Here is a 21,632-nt window from a genome sequence, read left to right as displayed (position 1 = left end):
CTTTCAGGAACATCATCTGTAAACTCATCGCAGGGAACAAGCAGGACTGTCCATCTTCACCAGCAGCTCCCTCAGAGGACAAAGAACCCCTGCACTTCATGACCGTGACCTTTGCTTTGTGTAATGTTAGAAGCTCAGAGGCTCTGGACTTTTACACAATTATGTTTTATTCAGTCCTGTATCACTTTATATATTTACATTTGAAATGATCCTCTCTGGCTAGTCTTGTATGAATGACTCTCAATTACTTTATAGCTGCTAACACAACATTAACAACATTAACACAGTGTTAAATAATTCCAGATTAAAATTTCTAGTTTATCATACAAATGAAGACCTTTTATCTGCCATCAGACAGATTAATGTTGTCAGAAAATCTCATGCCCTCTTCATACAGCTGACTACATTCAGTGTTAAAACTATTTATGCTCCTGAGTGTAAAGAATTTAATTGTTTGGCACCTCTGCTGCAAAAGAACAATTCCAAATAAGAAACCAAATTTACATCATCATTCCTCAATTTTCGGGGTTTTCTCGTAAAATAACTTGAGGCAATGGTTTCTTTGATTTGGAACCTTCAAACCATAAAATTATTTCTTTTACTGATGATGATGATATTACTAGAGTGATATTGTTAAAACATGTAATCAATACATAAAATTAAGAAATTTTTCCATCTCATGTCTCAGCATGAACCTATTTTAGCTTGTTAGCTCAGAAAGTAAAAAAAAAAAGCAATCCTGGGAAGAAGGTTTTACTGAGAACTTTAAGAGGGAGCTATAGTATCTTACAAAGTAGCTTTGTGAGTCCTTACATTGTAATGAATTGTTATTAAAACTACATAATGATTTTTACAGTATGCTTAACAGTATGTTTAATACACCAAAGTCCACTAAGCCCACATCACCCCTTCTATGTTGACGTGAAGAAATATAATGCCTCTGAAGTTACTTTTTTTTTGTTAGGATTCGTTTGTTGTTAAGCGAAATGTTAAAATAAGTTCTTTAAAAATCAAAAAATGATTTAATATGAAGGTAATATAAGCAGAGAATACAAACATGTTGAGGGATTGGCTGTGTTAGTTCTGTGAGAAAGTTAGTGGTAAAGAAAACAGTTTTCACTAACATTAAAAAACTAATGTGCGCACTTATGTCTGCATTTTTATTTTGTTAAATACAAACAAAATTATAGCAGAAGTGCTGCCACGTGTGTGGCCAGAAAGAGAGTACCAGTTTGTTTATTTGGTTCAATGAAAGGCTTCAGTTAGTTAAGAGTGAGAAACGTTTGCAGTTTTGTCTTGTTACACAATATTTTAAAAAAATATTTTGAAATTTTGAAAAGCAAACACTACACTACACTACATTTTTGTAAATATATGTCATTGTTTTCTTGTTTGTTTGTTTGTTTGGGGGTTATTACTTGAACACTAAAGTGGCCCTCAAATAAGGTGACAGCTCCAGCAGTGGCCCACAGCTCATTTAAGTTTGAGATCCCTGCCTTAGAGAATAAGAAAATCTCGTATTATGGCAGCCACGCAGGTTCATCCGGGTCTCCTAAGGATGACCTTGGATAAGTGACCACTGCAGTGCACCCTGTGAATAGTCAAATGGATTCGTGACAATTACAGTTACCTTTTCCAACCAGTAGGTGGCAATACGCGCTTTTTTAAAAGCTGGACAGCGACACAGTTGTTAAGAGAAGTTCAAATGTGCTGTTGTGTTTTGCGTGATACCGTGAACCTCAAGTTAAAACCATGGCCAAGGACATGACTCTGCTGTGGGGGAGCGGCTCTCCTCCCTGTTGGAGGGTGATGATCGCTCTGGAGGAGAAGAACCTGCAGGGATACAACCAAAAACTGTTCTCCTTAGAAAAACTGGAGCACAAGTCCAAAGAAGTGTTAGATATAAATCCCAGGGGACAGGTAGGGTGACCTATTTTGCAAACAAGCCCTTGTTACTAAAACAACACTGACGAATATCCTTGACTCTGATCCTTTTGCATAATAGATTGCATAATAACCTTGACGACATCACGGTCATTAATTAACACTGAAATATGGACTGTTGCTCTGGCAGAAAATATTCCGCCATTCAAGTAGACTTTTTTTTTTTTTTTTTTTTTTTAAGTAAGACGCTCCAAGAGGCGCCTTGCAGCGCCTGATTGGACGAGCACTTATCGTGAGCTGACACGTAGTGCATATGGGTGTAGAGATAGCTGAGCTCTTGCGTTTGTAGCGGGTTTCAGAGTTTTTTTTCTTTCTTTTTTCTCACACCTGGTTATATAATAATGAATAAGAGCTTGGAGTTGAAGCACCCTAACCACAAGTACCATGATGATTTCCAGTACTGCCAAATAAGCAGTTTGAACTTGACGAGCAGGTTTAATCAAATGGTTAGAATGGCCCATTTAAAAAAAAATGTGTTACTGGGTTTAGTTTGTTTAGGGAACAGTGCAACAGCAGGGCAGTGTTAAATAAAACACAGAAACGTGATGTTTGCTGTCTGAATATGTGATACGTCGTGTGTAATCTCACTTGTTCTTGTAATTATTATTAAAGATTCCTGTTTGATCCAGCACAGCAGCTTAACTACTGACTCTAGCTCACTTTATAACTTGTCATTTTTATGATTATTGTTATTTATTTGTTTATTTATTTTTCAGCTTCCCACTTTCAAACATGGAGACAACATTCTCAATGAATCTTATGCAGCCTGCTTTTACCTGGAGGTGGGAATGGCATTGTAACAAAAAGTTCACTCACAACATGTGCCACGGTTAAATGTGTGTCTTTTCCTAATAACTGGCAGAGCCAGTTTAAATCCCAGGGAACCAAACTGATCCCAGATGGCCCAGCAGAACAAGCTCTGATGTACCAGCGCATGTTTGAGGGTCTCACATTCTACAAGAAACTCAGTAAGTATTATTATTCCTCTGAGCCTCATCTCTCAGGGAATTTCAAGGAAAGAAATTAAGTTATTACACAGAAAACTTTTGAATTAATTCATGAAAACGTCCAAAATAATCCCTCTTTGGATAACTTATGTTTTAAAATGGAAAAATTCTCACATCATGTGAACCTGCTCACTAATGAATGTGCAATCTTTTAATGTTTTGTTTTGTAGACGTGGTTATCTACTACTCCTTCAACTGGTTTGTCCCTGAAGGTGAGAGACATGAGTCGGCTCTGAAGAGAAACAAAGAAGCTCTGATCAGTGAACTCAAACTTTGGGAGGGTTACCTGCAGAAGGTATGTGCATGAACGGCCTGCACAGAAACTCAGACAGACTCGGCCTGCTTTGATTTGTTCCAACTGTATTTTTTTTTTTTTCAAGCTGGGCTCAGGCTCTTACCTGGCAGGACCGTCTTTCACGCTAGCAGACGTGGTTGTTTTTCCAACAGTTGGCACTCTCTTCAGGTTTGGGTAAACACGCAGAAGCTGTTTGCATTTCCATGTGGTCTCATCAGTAAAAGGAAGGATGATCTGTAGATATGGGACTTGAAATCCTTCTTAATTCTGATTCGTAGGTTGTCTCCAGAGCGTTATCCTAAACTGGGAGAGTACTACAATCTGCTGAAGGAGAGACCCAGTGTCAAAGCCAGCTGGCCTCCTCATTGGCTGGGGAGCCCCAAGGGGCTAGACACACTGAAAGACATCTGATATTCATACACAGATGATGCTGCATAATGACAGAGCAGCTTTTGTTTTTTTGCTTCCAGCTTTTGGTAACTCATACGTATTCCGGTTTGTCTGACAGCAGTTTAACTTCACCGTAGAAGTCATGACTTTGCATCTTTTTCTGTCCTGTCAATAAAAAAAAACCTCCCAAGAAACAAAAACAGTCACTAGTTTTGTGGAGATATTTCTTTTTTTATTAGGATTTTCACATTTAAAGTTATGTAACTCTTGTGCTTCCATACAAGTTACCATGTGTTCAAGTGGTACTGCATTAAAAACGGGCATGTCATGGAAATCACTTATTTATTACCTTAAATAATTTAAATAATTTTTTTATTAACAGCTGCAGATTCACTGTAAATATATGAACTTCTATAAATAATTGTAGTGCATATTTGAAGCCGTTTTGGTGCGTCTGCTTCTCTTTTCACATCTGGGGCATCACAGATATAGGACACTGCTGACTGATCCATTCTCAGGCATTGCACTCTTACTGTCAGTACTCTTTGTGTAGTGCAAATCTTTCTTTATTTTATTAAAACGAACAAAAGTCTAAAGATGCTTATGGCGCACAATGTTGAGCCACAAAGCCTGACATCTTCTGTCAGTTTCTTTCTATTAGCTCCCTGCATTCACCCACGTGCAGCATGTTTACACCTCGAGGTTAACAGCAAGAATTAAAACATTGAAAATGTTGAATATTTCTCATCCCCTGACAGTTCTGAGAAACAAGCATTAATGTACCAGTGGATGATGGAAGGTCTCACCCTTATTGGGAAACGCTGTATGTTAGACAAGCAGAAGCAATGAAGACAGCCACACATTATAGTAAGATTCATGCTGGGAGTTCCTCACACTTAATGTAATATCACAGCAGCTTTTGTTACCCTAATAAACAATCTGTGACCTAACCATGTTCAGATTACTTCAATAGTAACCCACATAGTTTCATCCTCCCAGTCACACCACAGTAAAGGAATTCTACTACGTGACTAGAACTGGTTTTTCCTGTTCGACAGTTGATCAGATCCTTTGTGCTATCATTGCTTTAACCTGATAGTTCAGTAGTGCAACATTTGCATGATTTTGCATTTTAACAACAGTTGAATTCCATTAGTCGTATAGTAGATATCCAGGCTCATCCCCTCAGTCGCACAACAGTACAGGAATGCCATGTGTTGTCATGACTTTGCATAAATCACATAGTTCAGTGTTACGCAATCTTGCATTTTGATCCAATAAAAAAGAAATAAATAAATGTGACGTGCTAAAGAGGACTTGTGCAAAAGTTCTTATTATGGGGAAAATTTTAATTATTGTGTCAAACCCATTAAAACATGAAAATAATACTTTGCAGGAGTGTGTTGGAGGAAAACCGTGTGCTTTTGTTGTGGTAGATTATCATCTGAAAGACCTAGAATAGTGGACAGCGACTGCATTTTTTTTTCCACTGCCACACTGATTCTGGAACTGCTCAGGTGGACATTTACTCGGAGTTCTCTGAGGAAACTGGGGTTGCTTTTACATGACATGCTAAGTCATCGTGAGCTTTCAACAGATTTTAAGAGATGATCTCGTGAGTTGTGAATGTTATCTGCCCCCCCCCCGTATAACCTTTATCAGTTGTAATCATCCCAGTGATATCACCAGTGGCAACGTGGAAACAGCAGGTTACAGCAGGTTGTTAAAATGTAAACCATGATCAAGGACTATTTTGACAGGTATCAGGAACTGCAAATAAAACAGCTCGAGGTCTCTATAAACCTGAAATTAGCAACCAATGTGCACAGTAAAACACTCACTAAACTTTTGTGTTATATTTTATAAGTTTTGTCACTTTAAAAAATACAGTGTATACAGTCATGTAAAAAAAAAGTCTTCTATGCAGTCCTATGAAAAACTAAGTACAAACTTTCTGCTTCCATAGAAACTGAGAGGATAAGTTGCAGCCAAGTGTTGGTAATTAAATGTTTAATTAATTGATTGTTGTTGATTGATTGATTTTGTACCCACAGGACCTCAGTTAGCATATTAAATGTTGAGTCAACCATGAACTTCTCTGGATCCCAAAGTCCTCTAGGATCCATCTGTCCAACAGCTAAAGCTTGGCTGAACCTGGTTCAAGCAACAAGATGACAAGACAGCAAATCTATAACAGAAAAAGAAGAAACTCAATGTGTTGCAGAGTCCCAGTCAAAGACCTGGATTGAACCTTGAAATGCTGTCGTAGGCCTTTTGAAACAAAGCTGTCCATGAATGAATGCTTGCAAACCACAATGAACTGAAGCAACATTGTAAAGAAGAGGGAGCCACAATGTCTCCACGGCGAGGTGAGCGACTGATGACATCATGCAGATTACTTCAAGTGACGTAATCAGAGATGAAACATGGACAGTACTTAGTTTTTAGGAAGGACTGTCTGTAAAAACTTTTTTTTTTCCCAACTGTAGATCTGACTTAAGGGAGAAGCTAGATAGTAGTTGCAAATGCAGCTTATATTTATACTATTATTTTCTAGAAACGGATTCTTTTTGTGCAGGATTTGACACACATTTCCTTATCCAATGTCCTGAGATCAAGAAAAGTCACGCCCCCACAGCTACGTGTATCCATGCAACTGGAGTCACAATCCACACAGATGTAGTTAATAGTTAAACAGCGGTGCTGTTACAAAGGGGGCTGCTCGTGTTTGATCCGTCTTGTTTTAGGCACTGATCTTTATACGTGACAATAAAATGGGAGGGGCTGTAGCTTGCTATAAATCCATCTGTAAGTGCTCCTCTAGCTTCTGTCTTCATTTCATCATCCCTCCAGAACTTCACTCTCAGTTGTAAGAATTCACTCTGAAACCATGGCTAAGGCAATGACTCTGTTGTGGGGGGCCGGATCGCCTCCCTGCTGGAGGGTGATGATCGCTCTGGAGGAGAAGAACCTGCAGGGCTACAACCAAAAACTGCTGTCCTTCGATAAAATGGAGCACAAGTCCAAAGAAGTGTTAGATATAAATCCCAGGGGACAGGTAGGGCCTTAAGAAAATTACACCTTAGCTAATGTACCATACAATATTATCATTAAGTCTAATGTTTAAAATCACTTTGCATAATAACCTCAACAACCTCATCCTCATCAACATGATATATGTATTGTTGCTCTACTAGGTAGTTAAAGCTAGTTACGCAACATTATTCAGCCTGCCCCTCTTAGTTTTTTTAAGTTTTAGAAAGGCAGCTGTGAAAGTTGACCTTTGGCCAATGGTGGGCTGTGTCCCAAGAGCAGCTGTTTCAGTTCAGAGCCCTTCTGTCAACACTGATTGTTGGTATATTACAAAATCTTATCCAATATAGATCTTAACATACTGGCCTGTTCACCTGAGATCTCCTTGGGCGTAACGGATTAAAAGTTGCTCAGCACAGGCGGGTTAGCACCAAGAACCTGGAGTGTAGTTAAAGCTGTCGAAGTCACGAGGATTTTCGTTTTTTACAACAGGGTTCAAATACTTTGTGAAGCTAAAGGTTAGCAAGACGTTATTAGCATGACAGTACTGTATATTGACCTGTTCTGCAGATGTGAGGGGTGACACGCCTGCTACAGCTTTAGCAGCTAACTTAGGCAAAAACAAACTACAATAGGTTATATGTTGCACTTTGTGATGCACTACAACGTGTAATCATGGCAATCTGCTACTGGCGGCTCTCAGTGCAATTAGCATAGCAAACTTCGGGTATCCAAGTGATTCAAATGGCAGCTTTGATAGTTTGTCTTGCTCATGTTATAATTTTTTTTCCACAGCTTCCAACATTCAAACATGGAAACACTATTGTGAACGACTCCTATGCAGTCTGTTTTTACCTGGAGGTGAGGATCCTAATTCATTAAGAATTATTACTGACGCTACAACTAAATTCAACATCACAAACAGTAACAAGCTCATATGTGTGTGTGTTTTTTTCTTTCCTTAATGGCAGAGCCAGTTTAAGTCCCAAGGAAACAAACTGATCCCGGACAGCCAAGAAGAACAAGCTCTGATGTACCAACGCATGTTTGAGGGTCTCACATTCTACGACAAACTCAGTAAGACGAAAACTTTTTTTTTGTGCTAATTTTTAAGCAATAACAATACATTGCATTACACAGATACATTAAAACAACTGCCAACATCAAATACATTAGCTGTGTGCCATGCTAACACTAAATATGTGAGGAGTGCATGGCATCTTGATTGTTGCTCTTTCAGCAAACAACAGAACAGTTGGTGTTACATGCATGTAGCCGACTACCTGACACAGTTTTACAGTTGACTTAGCAGTAGCAGCCTGAGGAGATATGGTCGAGGAAGCAGTCTCTTCCCTTCAGAGCCTGCCAAACTTACTAGACTGGCGTTCCATCACGTTAGATGATGATGGAGATAAGTAACTGAAAAAAGTCCACACCCAAAACAAAACATTTTAGACAGTTTATGAGCAGTAGATTTTGTATGTATTTGAAAGTCATTTATATGGAGAAAAAATGACCTCAGAGCTCTTACAGGTTTATGAATGTGTTTTATGAATGCAGCTCAGACAGATACAAGGGTCGCAGTCCACTTAAAAATCTTAAACATTAGTAATAAAATCTTAACGTCAATTCCAAAATGGACAGGAAACCAATGAAGGGACGTGTTCATGATTTCCAATACCAGTGAAAAGATGAACTGCTGTATTCTTGACTTACAGCAGGTGGCGCAGAGATGATTATTCTCTACCAAAGTAGAAGTAATAAAGTCGTCCAGGCGGGAAGTGATAAAAGGGTTTTTCCAGGCCCTTTTGATGGAGTCCGGACTTTACCTTGGCAATGACTCTGAGTTGATAAAAGAAATGGTACAATAGTAAATGGAGTGTTGCTTATATAACACTAACAAAGCACGGAGAGTGCTTTTTACTACAAGCCTCATTCATCACCCAGTCACACAGAAGCACTTTTTTCCTGTACCTAAATGCTTTTGTGCGCACATACAGATGCATCAGGTGGTCATCATCAGGATGTTGCTCGAGAAAACTCCTGGAGTCTGGAGTAGTCAGGGAATAAAATTCAGTGACCTTCCAATTGGTAGATGACTTGCTCTATCTCCTCAGCTACAGCTGCCCAATAAAATCAACATCAATATTGTAAAGAACAGTGAACTCAAAATCACAGTGTGGGCTCTTGGAGAGTGGGTAGTCTTTTACTATAGGTAACTAAGCTGCAGGCCTGATGTATCCTGTTTCATGTAGGCGTTTCTCGTTGTGTCTTCAGGGTCTCAGTTTTATCCCAGCATGATAAAACTGAAGATATTGCGGTATCGATCACATGTTCAGCTGAAGAAAAAAGTGCCTTTTGAGCTTTCTGCACTTCTTATATACAGAGACAGTGACCATATATTCCTTTTTGTCAGTATAGACTCAGTGGAAGCTGTTCTTTTGTCTGTGTTTCCTATAAGAACAGAAAAGGGCAATGATAAAAATAGTGCTGCGATGCCTTTACAGTAAAAAAATTTTTTAGCATCATATGATTGAGTTTCCACAGAATCTGCTGAATGTTTTAATGTTTTGCTTATTTTCAGATGCGGTTATCTACTATGACTGGTTTGTCCCTGAAGGTGAGAGACATGAATCAGCTCTGAATAGAAACAAAGAGGCTCTGACCACTGAACTCAAACTCTGGGAGGGTTACCTGCAGAAGGTATGTGAAGGCATACACACACACAAACACACGCACACACAGAAACACAAGCTGACATCGCCTGCTTTGGTTTATTCAAACTGCGCTGTAATTTGCATTTCTTTTATCCAAGCTGGGCTCAGGCTCTCATGTGGCAGGACCGTCCTTCACACTGGCAGATGTGGTCATTTTTCCTACAGTTGCTTATCTTTTCAGATTTGGGTAAGAGTGGCAGAGAAGGAAATAGAAATGACAGCTGCTTCTCCTTCATGTTTCATCAGTATAATAAGTGATGATCTGTAGTCACTGAACTTTATTTTCTATATTCTACCTTCTGCTCTGATCTGTAGGCTGTCTGCAAAGCGTTATCCTAAACTTGGAGAGTATTACAATCTGCTGAAGGATAGACCCAGTGTCAAAGCCAGCTGGCCTCCTCATTGGCTGGAGAACCCTGAGGGACAAGACACACTGAAAGACATTTGACATTCATGCAGACGTGAATGAATGTCACATAATAATATTGCAGCTTTTGTTTGTGTGTATATCAAACAACAGTTTCTGTTGACTGATACAAGTTCAGGTTCCATTAACAGCAGTTTTTTGTTGTTTGTTTTTAATATGAGATGTCATGTAGCATCAACCAACAGTCAAAAAAGGAAATCTACACATTTTTTTTAACCTTTAATAAATTTATATCAGTGAACTAGAGTCAGAACATTTTTTGCTAAAGAAGAAAAGGACTAAGAACTAGTTTTCTGTACACAAAGGGAACTCCAACGCCTCGTGCTTCAATTTGATATCATTTGCATGATTTTACATTGCTATGTTAAATTCACAGTCTCATTTATACCCACTGAGTGTACTGTATTTTGGCCATTGTCACTTCAGTTAAAAATAAACTTGTGTCAATCAGCATTGTTGACGTATTTTATTATGCTTGTGAACATGAACTCAGATCCTGCACCACTAAAACTCCTGTACAAACAGACCTCCCGGTCATTGGCTTGGCCCTTTTACGTGAGGGTTTTTTTTGCAAAGCATGATCAGAAGCTGAGTGAGGTAATTTCAGGATGAACCCAGCCTTTTTAATTTTATAAAGTTGGTCAACTTCTTACCAGGGAACTTGTATGAGAGGGACACAGTTAATGTCAGTTCACACAGGTTTTATTTCTCTTTTGCTTTGCAGCATTTTGTTTGCTTTTTTGTCGCACACCAACGTCGTTTCACTCATTCTGTCATCAGCAGTTTTCTTTTTCGCCTGGTGTCACGCGGGGCGTCTGTATACGATAGCCTTCCAGTCATAACCAAGGCATTTTCCAATTCTCCACACATTCATGCAGCATGTTTTAATACTATACTGTACAATACTACACTAGTGCTTTTCCTATCACACCCAGCAGCAGCTGTGTTGCTTATAACCTGTATTGTTTATTTAATCTCTTCATATTTTTTGATTTTCTTTGTACAAAAAAAAAATCTCCCTTCTTTTGTGACTGTTTGTGACTGGTTATATGCTGCCAGCTCCGCCCCTTTCATGTGAACGTGCTGGAAAAAGCCTGGGCTGGATTACCAAGCTGGTAAACAGTGCGTGTGACCGCTTTTCCTGAATGCAGTTGTTATTGTTAAATGAAGCCAGATAAGGCCCAAGATATCACTACTATGCTAAATATGTTTCATAGTACGTGCCTCTGCTGTACCTGTTGAATTGAGTTGAGTCAGGTACTCGGTTCTTGGAGCTTCACCTGGTTTTGTACTTGCTTGGAAAGGTTAAAGTAACTATCATGGAGCTGCACAAACCTGCCCGACAGCCTCTGCCGAGTAGGAGAGCGCATGTGTGTTCACTGCGGTTGCTAACAATAACAATAAATGCCATATCCGAGCATGAAGACTCACAGGAATTTGAAATGTTCAGATGTATAGTAGATCAGAAAATACTTCCACCTAGTGACTTTGCCCTCTGTTTATCCTCTCAGTCGACCTTTATTCATATAAGGTGGTGCACTAAGGAGTTCCTCTATTTTCAATGGGTGCCCTGTGTGACAAAGAAAACAAAAGAACGGAAATAAAATTCCACTAATGGATAAGTAATGTGTGTGGCATGCAACCAGGTTACCAGGTTATCAGTGAACCTGATAAAAACATCAGAAACAAACTGTTGCTGTAGTCAGCAGAAAATGCTTACATCATGCCAACTAAGCAAAATGAGAACACTGAAAGTAATGCACAAACACAATATATGTGTGGAGTATGGCAAAGGCAAGAAGAAAAACGTGCTTCTTATTCTGACATGTATGGGGAAATCTTGCAGAAGTTTATCCCACAGCGAGCTCTTCTTTGAAAAACAGCCCAAGATAGCAGAGACAGCGATCGCAGCCAACATGCAGTTCTCTTCACCGCTGTTCATGCAGAAGTCCATGCTGCCAAGTGCACACTAACATGAGAAAGAAGCACAAAAGAAGAAAATAAAAACAGAAGCAGGGATTTGGTGAAGCTAGAAATGTGGATGTCAAATGAAAGAATGCATTAAAATCAGGGGTATCAGACAGAGAGACGTGAAAACTGTGCCAGTGTTGCGTAAGTGTCTGCGTGTGAAGTTGTAAATACATGACTGCTGAGTCACTGTGAGTTTCAAAATATCAGCAACAACACTGCAGGAATCTATAAAGCACGAGCAAGGATGATAACAGTTTTTAACATACGTATAACAGATGGATGTCAACTACAGCTGTGATTGTTGACATGCAACCGTAATAATAAAGCCCACAGGGATAAAGTGGGGTTCTGATAAACCACACAGAAACTTTCACTTTCACTTTAGTCTCTACACCTGATTTTAACGTTATGAACATTATTATTCACTGAAATTCAGAATATTGGTGCGGTTTTGCAATAGCTGTGAATACAACCATCTTTATCAAACAAAATGTTTCAAACTGTGCTGCTGCAAAAATGTTCCGACAGCATCATGTCAGGTAAAATGCAGGTGCGTGATCTCGCTCAAAAAATAATTCACACCACGCTGTGAGAAATCTCTTGTCAGAGCATCAAAATGGGACGGGACTTAAAGCCACCAATCCGGATGTTGAGGGCTGGAGTTTTGCTATATAACGAGGCTCTTTACCTGCTCTAGCTTCAGTCTTCTCATCTTTAACCTCCCTTTAACTTCAGCTCTCAGGTTAACCTCTGAAACCATGGCCAAGGACATGACTCTGTGGTGGGGCTCCGGCTCTCCCCCCTGCTGGAGGGTGCTGATCGCTCTGGAGGAGAAGAACCTGCAGGGATACAACCAAAAACTACTCTCCTTCGAGAAAGGAGAGCACAAGTCGAAGGAAGTCACCGACGTAAACCCCAGGGGACAGGTAGGCTCGTATCACATTCATACCTTTAAACTGCCCCCCCCACCCCCTGAAGTATTTTATATTCACTGTGCAATTACAAATAATAATGCTTAATTTTGAAGTATATATTAATAACATTCATTCTACTTTATCTTAAAGCTTCCTGCCTTCAAATGTGGGGACATAGTCATCAATGAGTCCTACGGTGCATGCTTCTTCCTGGAGGTGAGAACCAACTGGTGATTGCATGCTCTGCAATGCATTGTATAAGCAGACACCCTACACCGCAGGGTGCACTGCGCCTCAAAACAGTTGCTCGTTTCATGTGTCTTTGTGTGCTTTCATGTGTTGTTTTCAGTCCAAGTTGAAGTCCCAGGGAACTAAGCTGATTCCTGACTGCGCCGGCTCCGAAAACAATTGTGCTTTGATAGCTTTAATAATGCAGCGTGTGTTTGAGGGCAACACACTTCACCAGAAAATGGGTATGTTAACTCTGTCATGGCCCACTGAGTTTTCTTCTGAACGTACCTGTTGAGCTCGATATCCCTGTATGCTGATGTGGGCACTGAAACCAGGGGATTTACAGAGTTTATAAAGAAAATCTTATAAAGTTCTTTCTGTATAACTTAGCTGTTGTTGTTGCCATTCAGAGATTTGCCTTTTGGGATTTTAAACAATGCTTGGCAACATCATGCACAAACCTGTAACCTTTAACCCGCTGAGACTTCATGTCTTCAGCAAACCTCCTCAGAGGCTTTGACATCAACTTTCCCCGACGTGGTCCGAGGTGTTCAAAACACATGCAACACACAAAAGAGCTGTGCCTTCACTTAAGAGTGTTACATAATGCATTATTTCTCTGGGGAGTAACCCTCACAACATGCTGGGATGTTAATCTCTGCTCAAATTAGCCTTGCAAGTAAATTCCTGAGACAGTGTAGAAATGACACCAGAAAATCCCATGTAACGAAAATGAACATTTGCTTAACATGAACACTCATTTTTAAATAAGCTGCTATAGATGTTATTTGGGTACCTTTTTATAGTCTTCAGCCTGATGTTAGACAGTAATTGTCTGTTCTGATATTTTGCAGCGGAGGTTATTATGTACAACTGGAGGGTCCCGGAGAATGAGAGGCACGAATCTGCCTTTAAGAGACTCAAGGAGACGCTGACTGCTGAGGTGCAGATGTGGGAGGGATACCTGAAGAAGGTATGTGAATGACGCGCATGCACTCACAAGCACCCAGAGCACGACAGCTACGAAGCTGCAGAAACAGACAATAAACCTAGCAGGAAGTTATAAGCTGTTGGATGTAATGGGTGCTACCGTGTAAAAGCACTTTGTCTTTTCTTTTCTTTTTATTCCCTCGGTATTTTGACTCACTATAATGATTTAAAGGGAAAAGAAATGTCCAAAACATCTATTGACAGAGATATCAATTGATGTTGAACATTTGATGTTTACGTTCCTGAAAACACCAACTCACAGTACAAGACTGTGCAGGAAGTCAGTGTAATGTTTATTTAACTAAGCAAGTCACCGGCAAAACCTTCCTATTTACAATAGTGGCCAGACTGCCTCAAGAGGAAATAGAGGTAAGTCAAAAAAAACAAGTACCAAATGTTGACAGTTGGCTGATGCACAGTACTTGGATGATGACGAGCTGATTGTCTGAAGTCTTTTGTTGAGATATGCTCAGCAGCTGCTGTTAAGGAGACAATATATGTAGAAGAATTAGTAAGCCAAGTTTCACCAACTATTTTTTTTTTTTTAAATTTAGCTTCCATCCAAAATCTTTTTTTCTTTGTCTTCTTTTTTTTAGACACCAGGCGGTTTCCTGGCAGGAGAGAACTTCTCCATGGCTGATGTGATTGTTTTTCCAAGTGTTGCTCTTCTCTTCCACATGGGGTAAGTAAGCTAAATTTGCAAAACTGACTTGTAGCTGCCTGGATTGAATAACAAACAGCAACAAACTCACACCAACTTTCGTCTTTCTTGCAGGCTAAGTGAGGATAAATACCCCAAACTGGCAGAATACTACAAAAAGCTGCAGGGCAGACCAAGCATCAAAGCCACCTGGCCTCCTACTTGGAAGGAGACTCCAGGACAGGAACTTTTCAAAGATATCTGAGACTGAGAAACTCATCAGCTGACGAGCACATTTTTCCTGTTGCGTTTTTAATTTGTTACCAGTCCCTGTGCTGCTCTGCAGTGGATATTTGAACATTTGTTACATTTGTTACTGAACATGTCATCTTATTTCTGTTGTGCTGTGAGTAAAAGCAATAAAAACTAAGTTTTATTTTTGTTTGCTTCATTATTTTCAAGCTAAATTTCCACCAATAAAATTTGACCTTTGGCGTCAAACCTGACCCGTCAATGTAAATTTAAAGTTTTGATGCTATTTTTAATGAGAGTACCACTCACATTAGTGCCGTGCAGTCTTGACAGGAGAGATCACTAAGCTGAAACTTTAAATGAAACTTTTTGCTTTGTTTTCTCTGAAAACATCGCACAATCATGCTTACGAAAAGATTTCTATAATTATGCTGCCGTGTCACAATCAGAGCAGTGGCAAAGCCATCAGATTTTTCGTTGGGGTGGCCAGGCCTTTGCTTACATTGCAGTGGTGCAGAAACTGCTTTTGCATTCATTTTGCAGTAGAATTAATAGTAATTTTTTTTCTCACCCACTCTTTTGATATGAATGCATATTAATGCCTACATTATAGGCATTCATGTGCAATAACACTATTATACCTTCAGCTGATCTAAAAAATCAATAAAACCCTCTAATGATTGTTGAAGTTATTGTTACTAAAGCTACGATAATTTCAGTGGTGTTGTGCTGCTAAAATATAAACAGGCTTGCTTCAGCAGAAAAGCTTGAATAGCCTAACTTTATAGTAAAATTCCTTTTTATAGCAAAAAAAAAACAAATAAAGCGCAATGAAAGGTCATCATATCAAAAGAGTCCTTTATCTATTGGGTGTGGTGCAACCACTTTTCTCTGCACAAAGGTAACTCAAATGGCCCGTGACAGCATGAGGTTGCATACATGAGGCACTTTGCATTAATCCTTTTTATGTCATTTGTGAATTTCCACTGCTATGTTAAATGCACATTCTCCTTATTAAGGCTCAGTAAGTGTGCTTTAATTTGACCACTTTGACCACTTCAAGTTAAAATAAGTTTGTATGAATCAGCTTTGTAAACAATTACTGATCCTACATAATTAATCAGTCCTAAAAAAAACATCTTGTGCAAACTGACTCCCACTGGCTTGGCCATTTTATCTGGTCTGCTTGCTGAATCTTCTGGAACTTTTTTCTAAGCTCATGTTGGCACTTTGGGACTTGTTTGTTGTCCTTTTGCGCCATCAGCTCAGTTTGAAAATGCATTTGCAATATTATTTGGATGAGGTGTCCAAATCTGTCCACCAAGTTTGCTGTGATCACAGTTTAAAACCTCATAGGCCCATTTGCTTGTCTTTCGGTGGGGTGTGGTTTTTTGGCTCAGCTGTTTGAAGAGGGAGAGAGCAGGTGATTCAGGCTGCAAGGCTATGGGACAGAGGCTGTGTGAGACACCTGTTAGATATTGTCTAACCTGCCTCCCCTATTTATTCAGTAGCACACCAGGACCAGACGGAAGCGGGCTTACAATGAGCTGGCAGCAGTTGAAAACAGGCTGAATGGAGTATGGAGGTGACCAACAGGAACAAGGAGAGTACAAAGACCAAAAAGCACAATTGTTTCTGAGTGTGTGTGTTGGGAACCCACAACAATTCTGACTTGTTTGAAACACTGGTGCATTGGTCCGTCTGAATATATGCTTGCTCAAAAAAGGAGTGTGTCATGCTACGTCTGCAAAATGAAAATACTTAATTAATGTAAACACAGGAAAGCACATTTTCAAATTAAATTCTCTGCATGTGCCTTTTCTTTCCTTTTAGGTGTAGAGAAATCCTGATGCAGCCTATTACTGTTGAAACTTACACGTAATAATAATGCAGGGCTGCAGCTGTGTGTGTGTGTTACTTGGACAAAGGGACTTCAGTATAAACCATGTGTTTTGCCTTTCCTCTAGCAATCATTCACTCAGGAAACAGTCCACTGAAACCGACCCAGAAGAGCAGAGATAGTGATCGCAGCAAATGCTATGCTGACATTGGCAATTGTTCAAGTGCACTTTGACAAGAATTCAAAGGCTTAAAGAATGAAGCACAAAGCAACTAGTTTTATATTGTGTATATTTTAGTGCTACATGAAATTTGTATTTCAAGTACAAAGATACATAAAATAGTTGATATTAGACACATTCAGAACTAATGTGATTGACGGACGTGAGAGACGTGCCAGAATCGTGTGTGCATTGTGTGCATGTGTGTACAGGGGGTGAAAACAAAGAGCTGAGTCACTGTGAGTTTCAACAAATCAACAGCATTACTTGTAAGAACATATGAATGCATGAAGAAGGATCTTTATGGGTTTAACATATGCACATTAGATGGATACCAAGGTTGTGACTGTTGACATGCAACTGTATTAATAAAGCCCACACAAGTAACGTGCAGGATTGATGAGATCCAAACAAACTGCACGGGAGCACAGCAGCAAAGTGCTCAGTGTCACTTTACTCTGTGCACTTGATTTGATCTGAAGATGAATTGTTTTGTTTGCATTTCCAAAAGTTTTTCAACATAAAAATGACAGTTTTGCACACCTGTGAATACGAGCAGCTTTAGAAATAAATCATAGTCAATAAATTTAACTGTGCTGCTGCAGAAATCTCTGACTTTCATTATCATGTCATATAAACTGTGGGGTTGTGATGTAAGAGGGTAAGAGATCTCTTGTCAGAAGACCAAAATGGGACGGGACTTAAATCCACCAATCCGGATGTGGAGGGCTGGAGTTTTGCTATAAAACGAGACTGTTTCAGTTGTTGTGGCTTCAGTCTTCTTATCTCTAACCCTCAGTAATTTCAGCTGCCATACTAAGCTGTTCACTCTGAAATCATGGCCAAGGACATGACTCTCTGGTGGGGCTCCGGCTCTCCCCCCTGCTGGCGGGTAATGATCGCTCTGGAGGAGAAGAAACTGCAGGGATACAACCAAAAACTGCTCTCCTTCGAGAAAGGAGAGCACAAGTCAAAGGAAGTCATGGATGTAAACCCCAGGGGACAGGTAGGCTTGCATCACGTTTCATCCTGGACTTTGAATGCTTGAACTTGAACTTATTCATATTTTTTTCCACTTTGTCTTAAAGCTTCCTGCCTTCAAATGTGGGGACAAAATCATCAACGAGTCCTACGGTGCATGCTTCTTCCTGGAGGTGAGAACTCAAGCAAGGTCCTGCCTTGTTGTCAAGGAGACAAGTTGTTGGAGGTCAAGCTGAGGGATTACTAGGTTTACCATGATTGTTTGGACATGCACCCTACACTGCAGAGTAAGCTTTTTGCTGCTCTTTATAACACTTACTGTTTTCCTGTCTCGGCCAACAGTGTGAGTACATGTCCCAGGGAACCAAACTGATCCCTGTGACCTCCAGCGAGAAAGCCCTGGTGCTCCAGCGTACCTTTGAGGGTAATACACTTCACCAGAAAATGGGTATGTTAGCTTAAATCTCCTCTCTGGTTTTGAACCACAAAGACATAACTATTGAGTTCCTGCATTTTCACGTCCGATCCCCCAAATTACACCGATGCCATATGGATTTAGTGAGATACGTCCAGTTTCTACATGACTTAGCTGTTGTTGTTGCCATTAAAAGATCTGCCTTTTGGGATTTTGAATCATGACTGTCAACATCACGCACGGACCTGTCACCTTTAAACCACTGATACTTCATGCATTCAGCAAACCTCCTCAGAGTTGGTTCCCCTGCTCTTCCCGAGGTCAGCGTTGTTCAAAAAACATTCCACACAATAATAAGTTGTGTGTTCACATAATTAGGCTCTGGCATAATGCATTATTTCCTTGGTGAGTAACCCTCACAACAGGATGTTAATCTCCGTTTTTCAAAGCAAGCATTTACAGCCTACAGCCTGATGTTACACAGCAATGCACAGACATACCAAAAATATAAAATATGGAAGTGGATGCTGTGCAGTGTGTGGAAACTTTCTTTTTTCTCAAAGCTTTAAAACCTCACACAGTGACCATGCTCATGAAATGTCTGTTCTGATATTTTGCAGTGGATGTTTTTATGTACAACCGGAGGGTCCCAGAGAATGAGAGGCACGAATCTGCCTTTAAGAGACTCAAGGAGACGCTGACTGGCGAGGTGCAGATGTGGGAGGGATACCTGCAGAAGGTATGTGAATGACCCACATGCACTTACACTCTACAGCCAAACAAGCATCCAGTGCACAAAACTTATACCTACATAGCTTTGTTGCTCTGGCTTTGTGCTTCGACTGCTTTGTAGTGGGAGAAGTAGTCAGGGAATCTTTTTCTGAGGAAAGTTTATGTTTTGACACAAACATAATCTTTGCATGATTGAGGTAAAATCACGTACTTTACACCCAAACGGCCTATTGCACTGTGTTACAGAGATGCAACTCTTTTGATTTAAAAATTACCAAAAGTTAAAAAAGAAAAACAAAGCAGCAGGACATGTTTGGATGATATTTGGACAAAGCCAGGCTGACTATCTGTATCAAATTTAAACAGCCAATATATACGCTAACGCTGTTTGTGTAAAAATCTTACCTAAAAATTTTACTTATCTTTAAATTTAAAGACACACTGTGGAATATTTAGCATGTGTGTTCTGCAGTGTTTTCTCCTCACAGCGCTTTATTTTGTTTTTATCTTAGACACCAGGTGGTTTCCTGGCGGGAAAGAGCTTTTCAATGGCTGATGTGATTGTTTATCCAAGCGTTGCTCTTCTCTTCCGCATGGGGTAAGTAAGCTATTTTACTAAGGCTGACGTTTAGCTGCTTGGCAAGATGAATGAATGGAATAATAAACAGCAATGAACTCACACTGACTTTGATCTCTCCTGTAGGCTAAGTGAGAAACGTTACCCCAAACTGTCAGAATACCATAAAAATCTGAAGGACAGACCCAGCATCAAAGCCACCTGGCCTCCACTTTGGAAGGACACCCCTGGACAGGACTTTTTAAAAGACATCTGAGATTGAGAGGATCATCAGCTGACAAGCCAATCTTTCTTTGTTGTGTTTTTAATTTGTTACCATTCCTTGTATTTCAGTACAATATGAAGTCCAATCATGTGTGACTGAACATGTGACTGTCACATTGGTGTGAACAAAACCAATTAAAAAGTCAGTTTCTTATTCTATCTGCTTCATTCATTTCCAGTCGTCAATAACTGTTTTTCATATTCATATCAGGAACATATTTCATTTGTGTCAGGAGTATAGTCCAAATATAATAATAATAACAACAACAATAGTAATAAATATAATAATAAGACTTATATCAATACGTGGATATTGATATTTGACCACAGCCATCAAGCTTAGTCCATCACTGCAAGACTGATGGTTTCATGCTATTTTCAGTAAGAGCACCAATTTGAGACATTAACCCTTTCGTGCATGAATTATGACAACCTCAATCCAGATTGTTTTCTTAAGTATTTTTTTTTTTCATCTTTAGACATGAAAAAAGGATTTTTGAACTTCATTTTTTAACATATACTTTTCAAAGACTTTTTTACATGTCCACTTAGGTGGACAACTGATGTGTATGGAGTGACACATCAGTGTCCAATGTAGTGGTTTATGTGCAAGTATACCATCAACACTGACACAAATACAAAAAAAAGCCTTTGAATAGCTGTCCACTGCAGTGACCACTATGTGTGAAAGGGTTAAATAGATAGATAGACATCCTGCAGCTGTGCAGTTTTGACAGGAAAGGTCACTAAATCAAAACTTTAACGCTTTACTTAATTGTTGTCATTCTGCTCTTTGAACCCTGAGCTTTCCTATCTAGGTAGCAACACTTGAGCAATCACTGCATGGATTTGTAAAGACATCAAAGTCACATTAAATGAAACACTGATCTGTTCTACAAAATCCAGGGGACAAAAAACAAACAAACAAAACACCAAAAAACAAAGATCTGGTATATGTTGTGCTTCAAAAAAACAACCTGCTACCCACAGTCGAACTCACAAATTATAAATAAGTTCTACAAACACTAGAATTATATTCAGCATCACAAACAAGTGTGTGTGTGTGTGTTTATTTCTTTATCATTCCTAATGGGAGAGCTAGTTTAAGTCCTAGGAGAACAAATGTATCACGGGATTTGAAAGAGGAATGAAAAAGAAGCAGAGATTAAAACATAACATAGGAAACACAAACAAAGCATAGAGAGACAGAAAAAAACAGAGACTAAGGAAGGGAAGACAAAATGTATTGACAGCGGTTGGTGCGTTCAGATTAAATCAGTAGCCAGAATTTTTGAAATCCCAGTTGGAATTTTATCTGGAACACCCCCTTAACCTGGATTTCCCATTTAGAAAGTTGGAGTAGCTCCACCACCAGGAGGTTAACAATCCATAATGCCAGCAGTGAATGTAAACAGCAGTAAAACTGTGATTTGCTGAATAAGCCATATGCAGAGTCCACAGACGTGCTGCAGCTACGCACAAACAACAAATGTTATGCTGTATTGCTTGTGATACCCAAATAGCTCTACCTGCCAAAGAAGCAAAACAAATCCTGTTTTTCCATTTTTTTCCAACTTTCCTACTGCAACCCACTAACGTATATACCTGACATCACTCCAGAGTTTCAACATCTGAATTCTGAAGTAATGTAAATTTAGAGAGTTGAAAATAGCCATCTGTTAAAATATAATATTGAAAATAAAAAGAGAAAGAGAGTCAACACTAAAGTTTTTTTGTTGTTGTTGTTGTTTATGTTTGTATTTGTTAACCTGTCATTAAAACATTCTTGTTG

General features: G+C 39.5%; 4 protein-coding genes across 5 annotated transcripts; all 4 read left to right on the top strand.

Annotated features, from left to right (window-relative positions):
* Nucleotides 1-1,247: 1,247 nt before the first annotated feature.
* LOC135933186 (glutathione S-transferase A-like) lies at nt 1,248-7,680 on the top strand. 2 transcript variants are annotated; one of them, XM_065471178.1, is made up of 8 exons: nt 1,248-1,920; nt 2,661-2,726; nt 2,807-2,912; nt 3,122-3,246; nt 3,332-3,420; nt 3,525-6,005; nt 7,465-7,530; nt 7,641-7,680. In XM_065471178.1, the coding sequence occupies exons 1-6, from the start codon at nt 1,753-1,755 to the stop codon at nt 3,655-3,657; spliced, it is 687 nt and encodes a 228-aa protein (XP_065327250.1). In that variant the 5' UTR covers nt 1,248-1,752; the 3' UTR covers nt 3,658-6,005; nt 7,465-7,530; nt 7,641-7,680. The 2 variants fall into 2 exon arrangements, with proteins under 2 accessions (XP_065327250.1, XP_065327251.1); XM_065471179.1 differs by lacking the exon at nt 1,248-1,920 and adding an exon at nt 1,930-2,390.
* On the top strand, nt 6,527-9,834 carry LOC135933009 (glutathione S-transferase A-like). Its single transcript, XM_065470854.1, has 6 exons — nt 6,527-6,694; nt 7,465-7,530; nt 7,641-7,746; nt 9,254-9,372; nt 9,485-9,573; nt 9,702-9,834. Exons 1-6 carry the CDS (start codon nt 6,527-6,529, stop codon nt 9,832-9,834), a joined length of 681 nt encoding a protein of 226 aa, XP_065326926.1.
* LOC135933183 (glutathione S-transferase A-like) lies at nt 9,264-14,935 on the top strand. The gene is made up of 7 exons (XM_065471175.1): nt 9,264-9,372; nt 12,520-12,710; nt 12,849-12,914; nt 13,048-13,171; nt 13,784-13,902; nt 14,516-14,601; nt 14,695-14,935. The coding sequence occupies exons 2-7, from the start codon at nt 12,543-12,545 to the stop codon at nt 14,822-14,824; spliced, it is 693 nt and encodes a 230-aa protein (XP_065327247.1). The 5' UTR covers nt 9,264-9,372; nt 12,520-12,542; the 3' UTR covers nt 14,825-14,935.
* Nucleotides 14,936-17,636: 2,701 nt separating this feature from the next.
* Nucleotides 17,637-19,997, top strand: LOC135932356 (glutathione S-transferase A-like). The gene is made up of 6 exons (XM_065469788.1): nt 17,637-17,877; nt 17,960-18,025; nt 18,195-18,300; nt 18,888-19,006; nt 19,512-19,597; nt 19,703-19,997. The coding sequence occupies exons 1-6, from the start codon at nt 17,710-17,712 to the stop codon at nt 19,830-19,832; spliced, it is 675 nt and encodes a 224-aa protein (XP_065325860.1). The 5' UTR covers nt 17,637-17,709; the 3' UTR covers nt 19,833-19,997.
* Nucleotides 19,998-21,632: the final 1,635 nt, after the last annotated feature.

Source organism: Pelmatolapia mariae, linkage group LG22 (assembly GCF_036321145.2).
Source record: "Pelmatolapia mariae isolate MD_Pm_ZW linkage group LG22, Pm_UMD_F_2, whole genome shotgun sequence".
Lineage (NCBI taxonomy): Eukaryota > Metazoa > Chordata > Actinopteri > Cichliformes > Cichlidae > Pelmatolapia > Pelmatolapia mariae.
This window is presented reverse-complemented; position numbering and strand designations above follow the sequence as displayed.

Coding starts and splice junctions, on each gene's coding strand:
- LOC135933186 (XM_065471178.1), top strand. CDS start 1,753: ATGGCCAAGGACATGACTCTGCTGTGGGGGAGCGGCTCTCCTCCCTGT. Junction 2,913..3,121: donor CACATTCTACAAGAAACTCA/GTAAGTATTATT, acceptor TTTGTTTTGTAG/ACGTGGTTATCTACTACTCC. Junction 3,247..3,331: donor GGGAGGGTTACCTGCAGAAG/GTATGTGCATGA, acceptor TTTTTTTTCAAG/CTGGGCTCAGGCTCTTACCT.
- LOC135933009 (XM_065470854.1), top strand. CDS start 6,527: ATGGCTAAGGCAATGACTCTGTTGTGGGGGGCCGGATCGCCTCCCTGC. Junction 7,531..7,640: donor CAGTCTGTTTTTACCTGGAG/GTGAGGATCCTA, acceptor CCTTAATGGCAG/AGCCAGTTTAAGTCCCAAGG. Junction 9,574..9,701: donor GCTTATCTTTTCAGATTTGG/GTAAGAGTGGCA, acceptor TCTGATCTGTAG/GCTGTCTGCAAAGCGTTATC.
- LOC135933183 (XM_065471175.1), top strand. CDS start 12,543: ATGGCCAAGGACATGACTCTGTGGTGGGGCTCCGGCTCTCCCCCCTGC. Junction 13,172..13,783: donor CACACTTCACCAGAAAATGG/GTATGTTAACTC, acceptor GATATTTTGCAG/CGGAGGTTATTATGTACAAC. Junction 14,602..14,694: donor GCTCTTCTCTTCCACATGGG/GTAAGTAAGCTA, acceptor TCTTTCTTGCAG/GCTAAGTGAGGATAAATACC.
- LOC135932356 (XM_065469788.1), top strand. CDS start 17,710: ATGGCCAAGGACATGACTCTCTGGTGGGGCTCCGGCTCTCCCCCCTGC. Junction 17,878..17,959: donor ATGTAAACCCCAGGGGACAG/GTAGGCTTGCAT, acceptor TTTGTCTTAAAG/CTTCCTGCCTTCAAATGTGG. Junction 19,598..19,702: donor GCTCTTCTCTTCCGCATGGG/GTAAGTAAGCTA, acceptor TCTCTCCTGTAG/GCTAAGTGAGAAACGTTACC.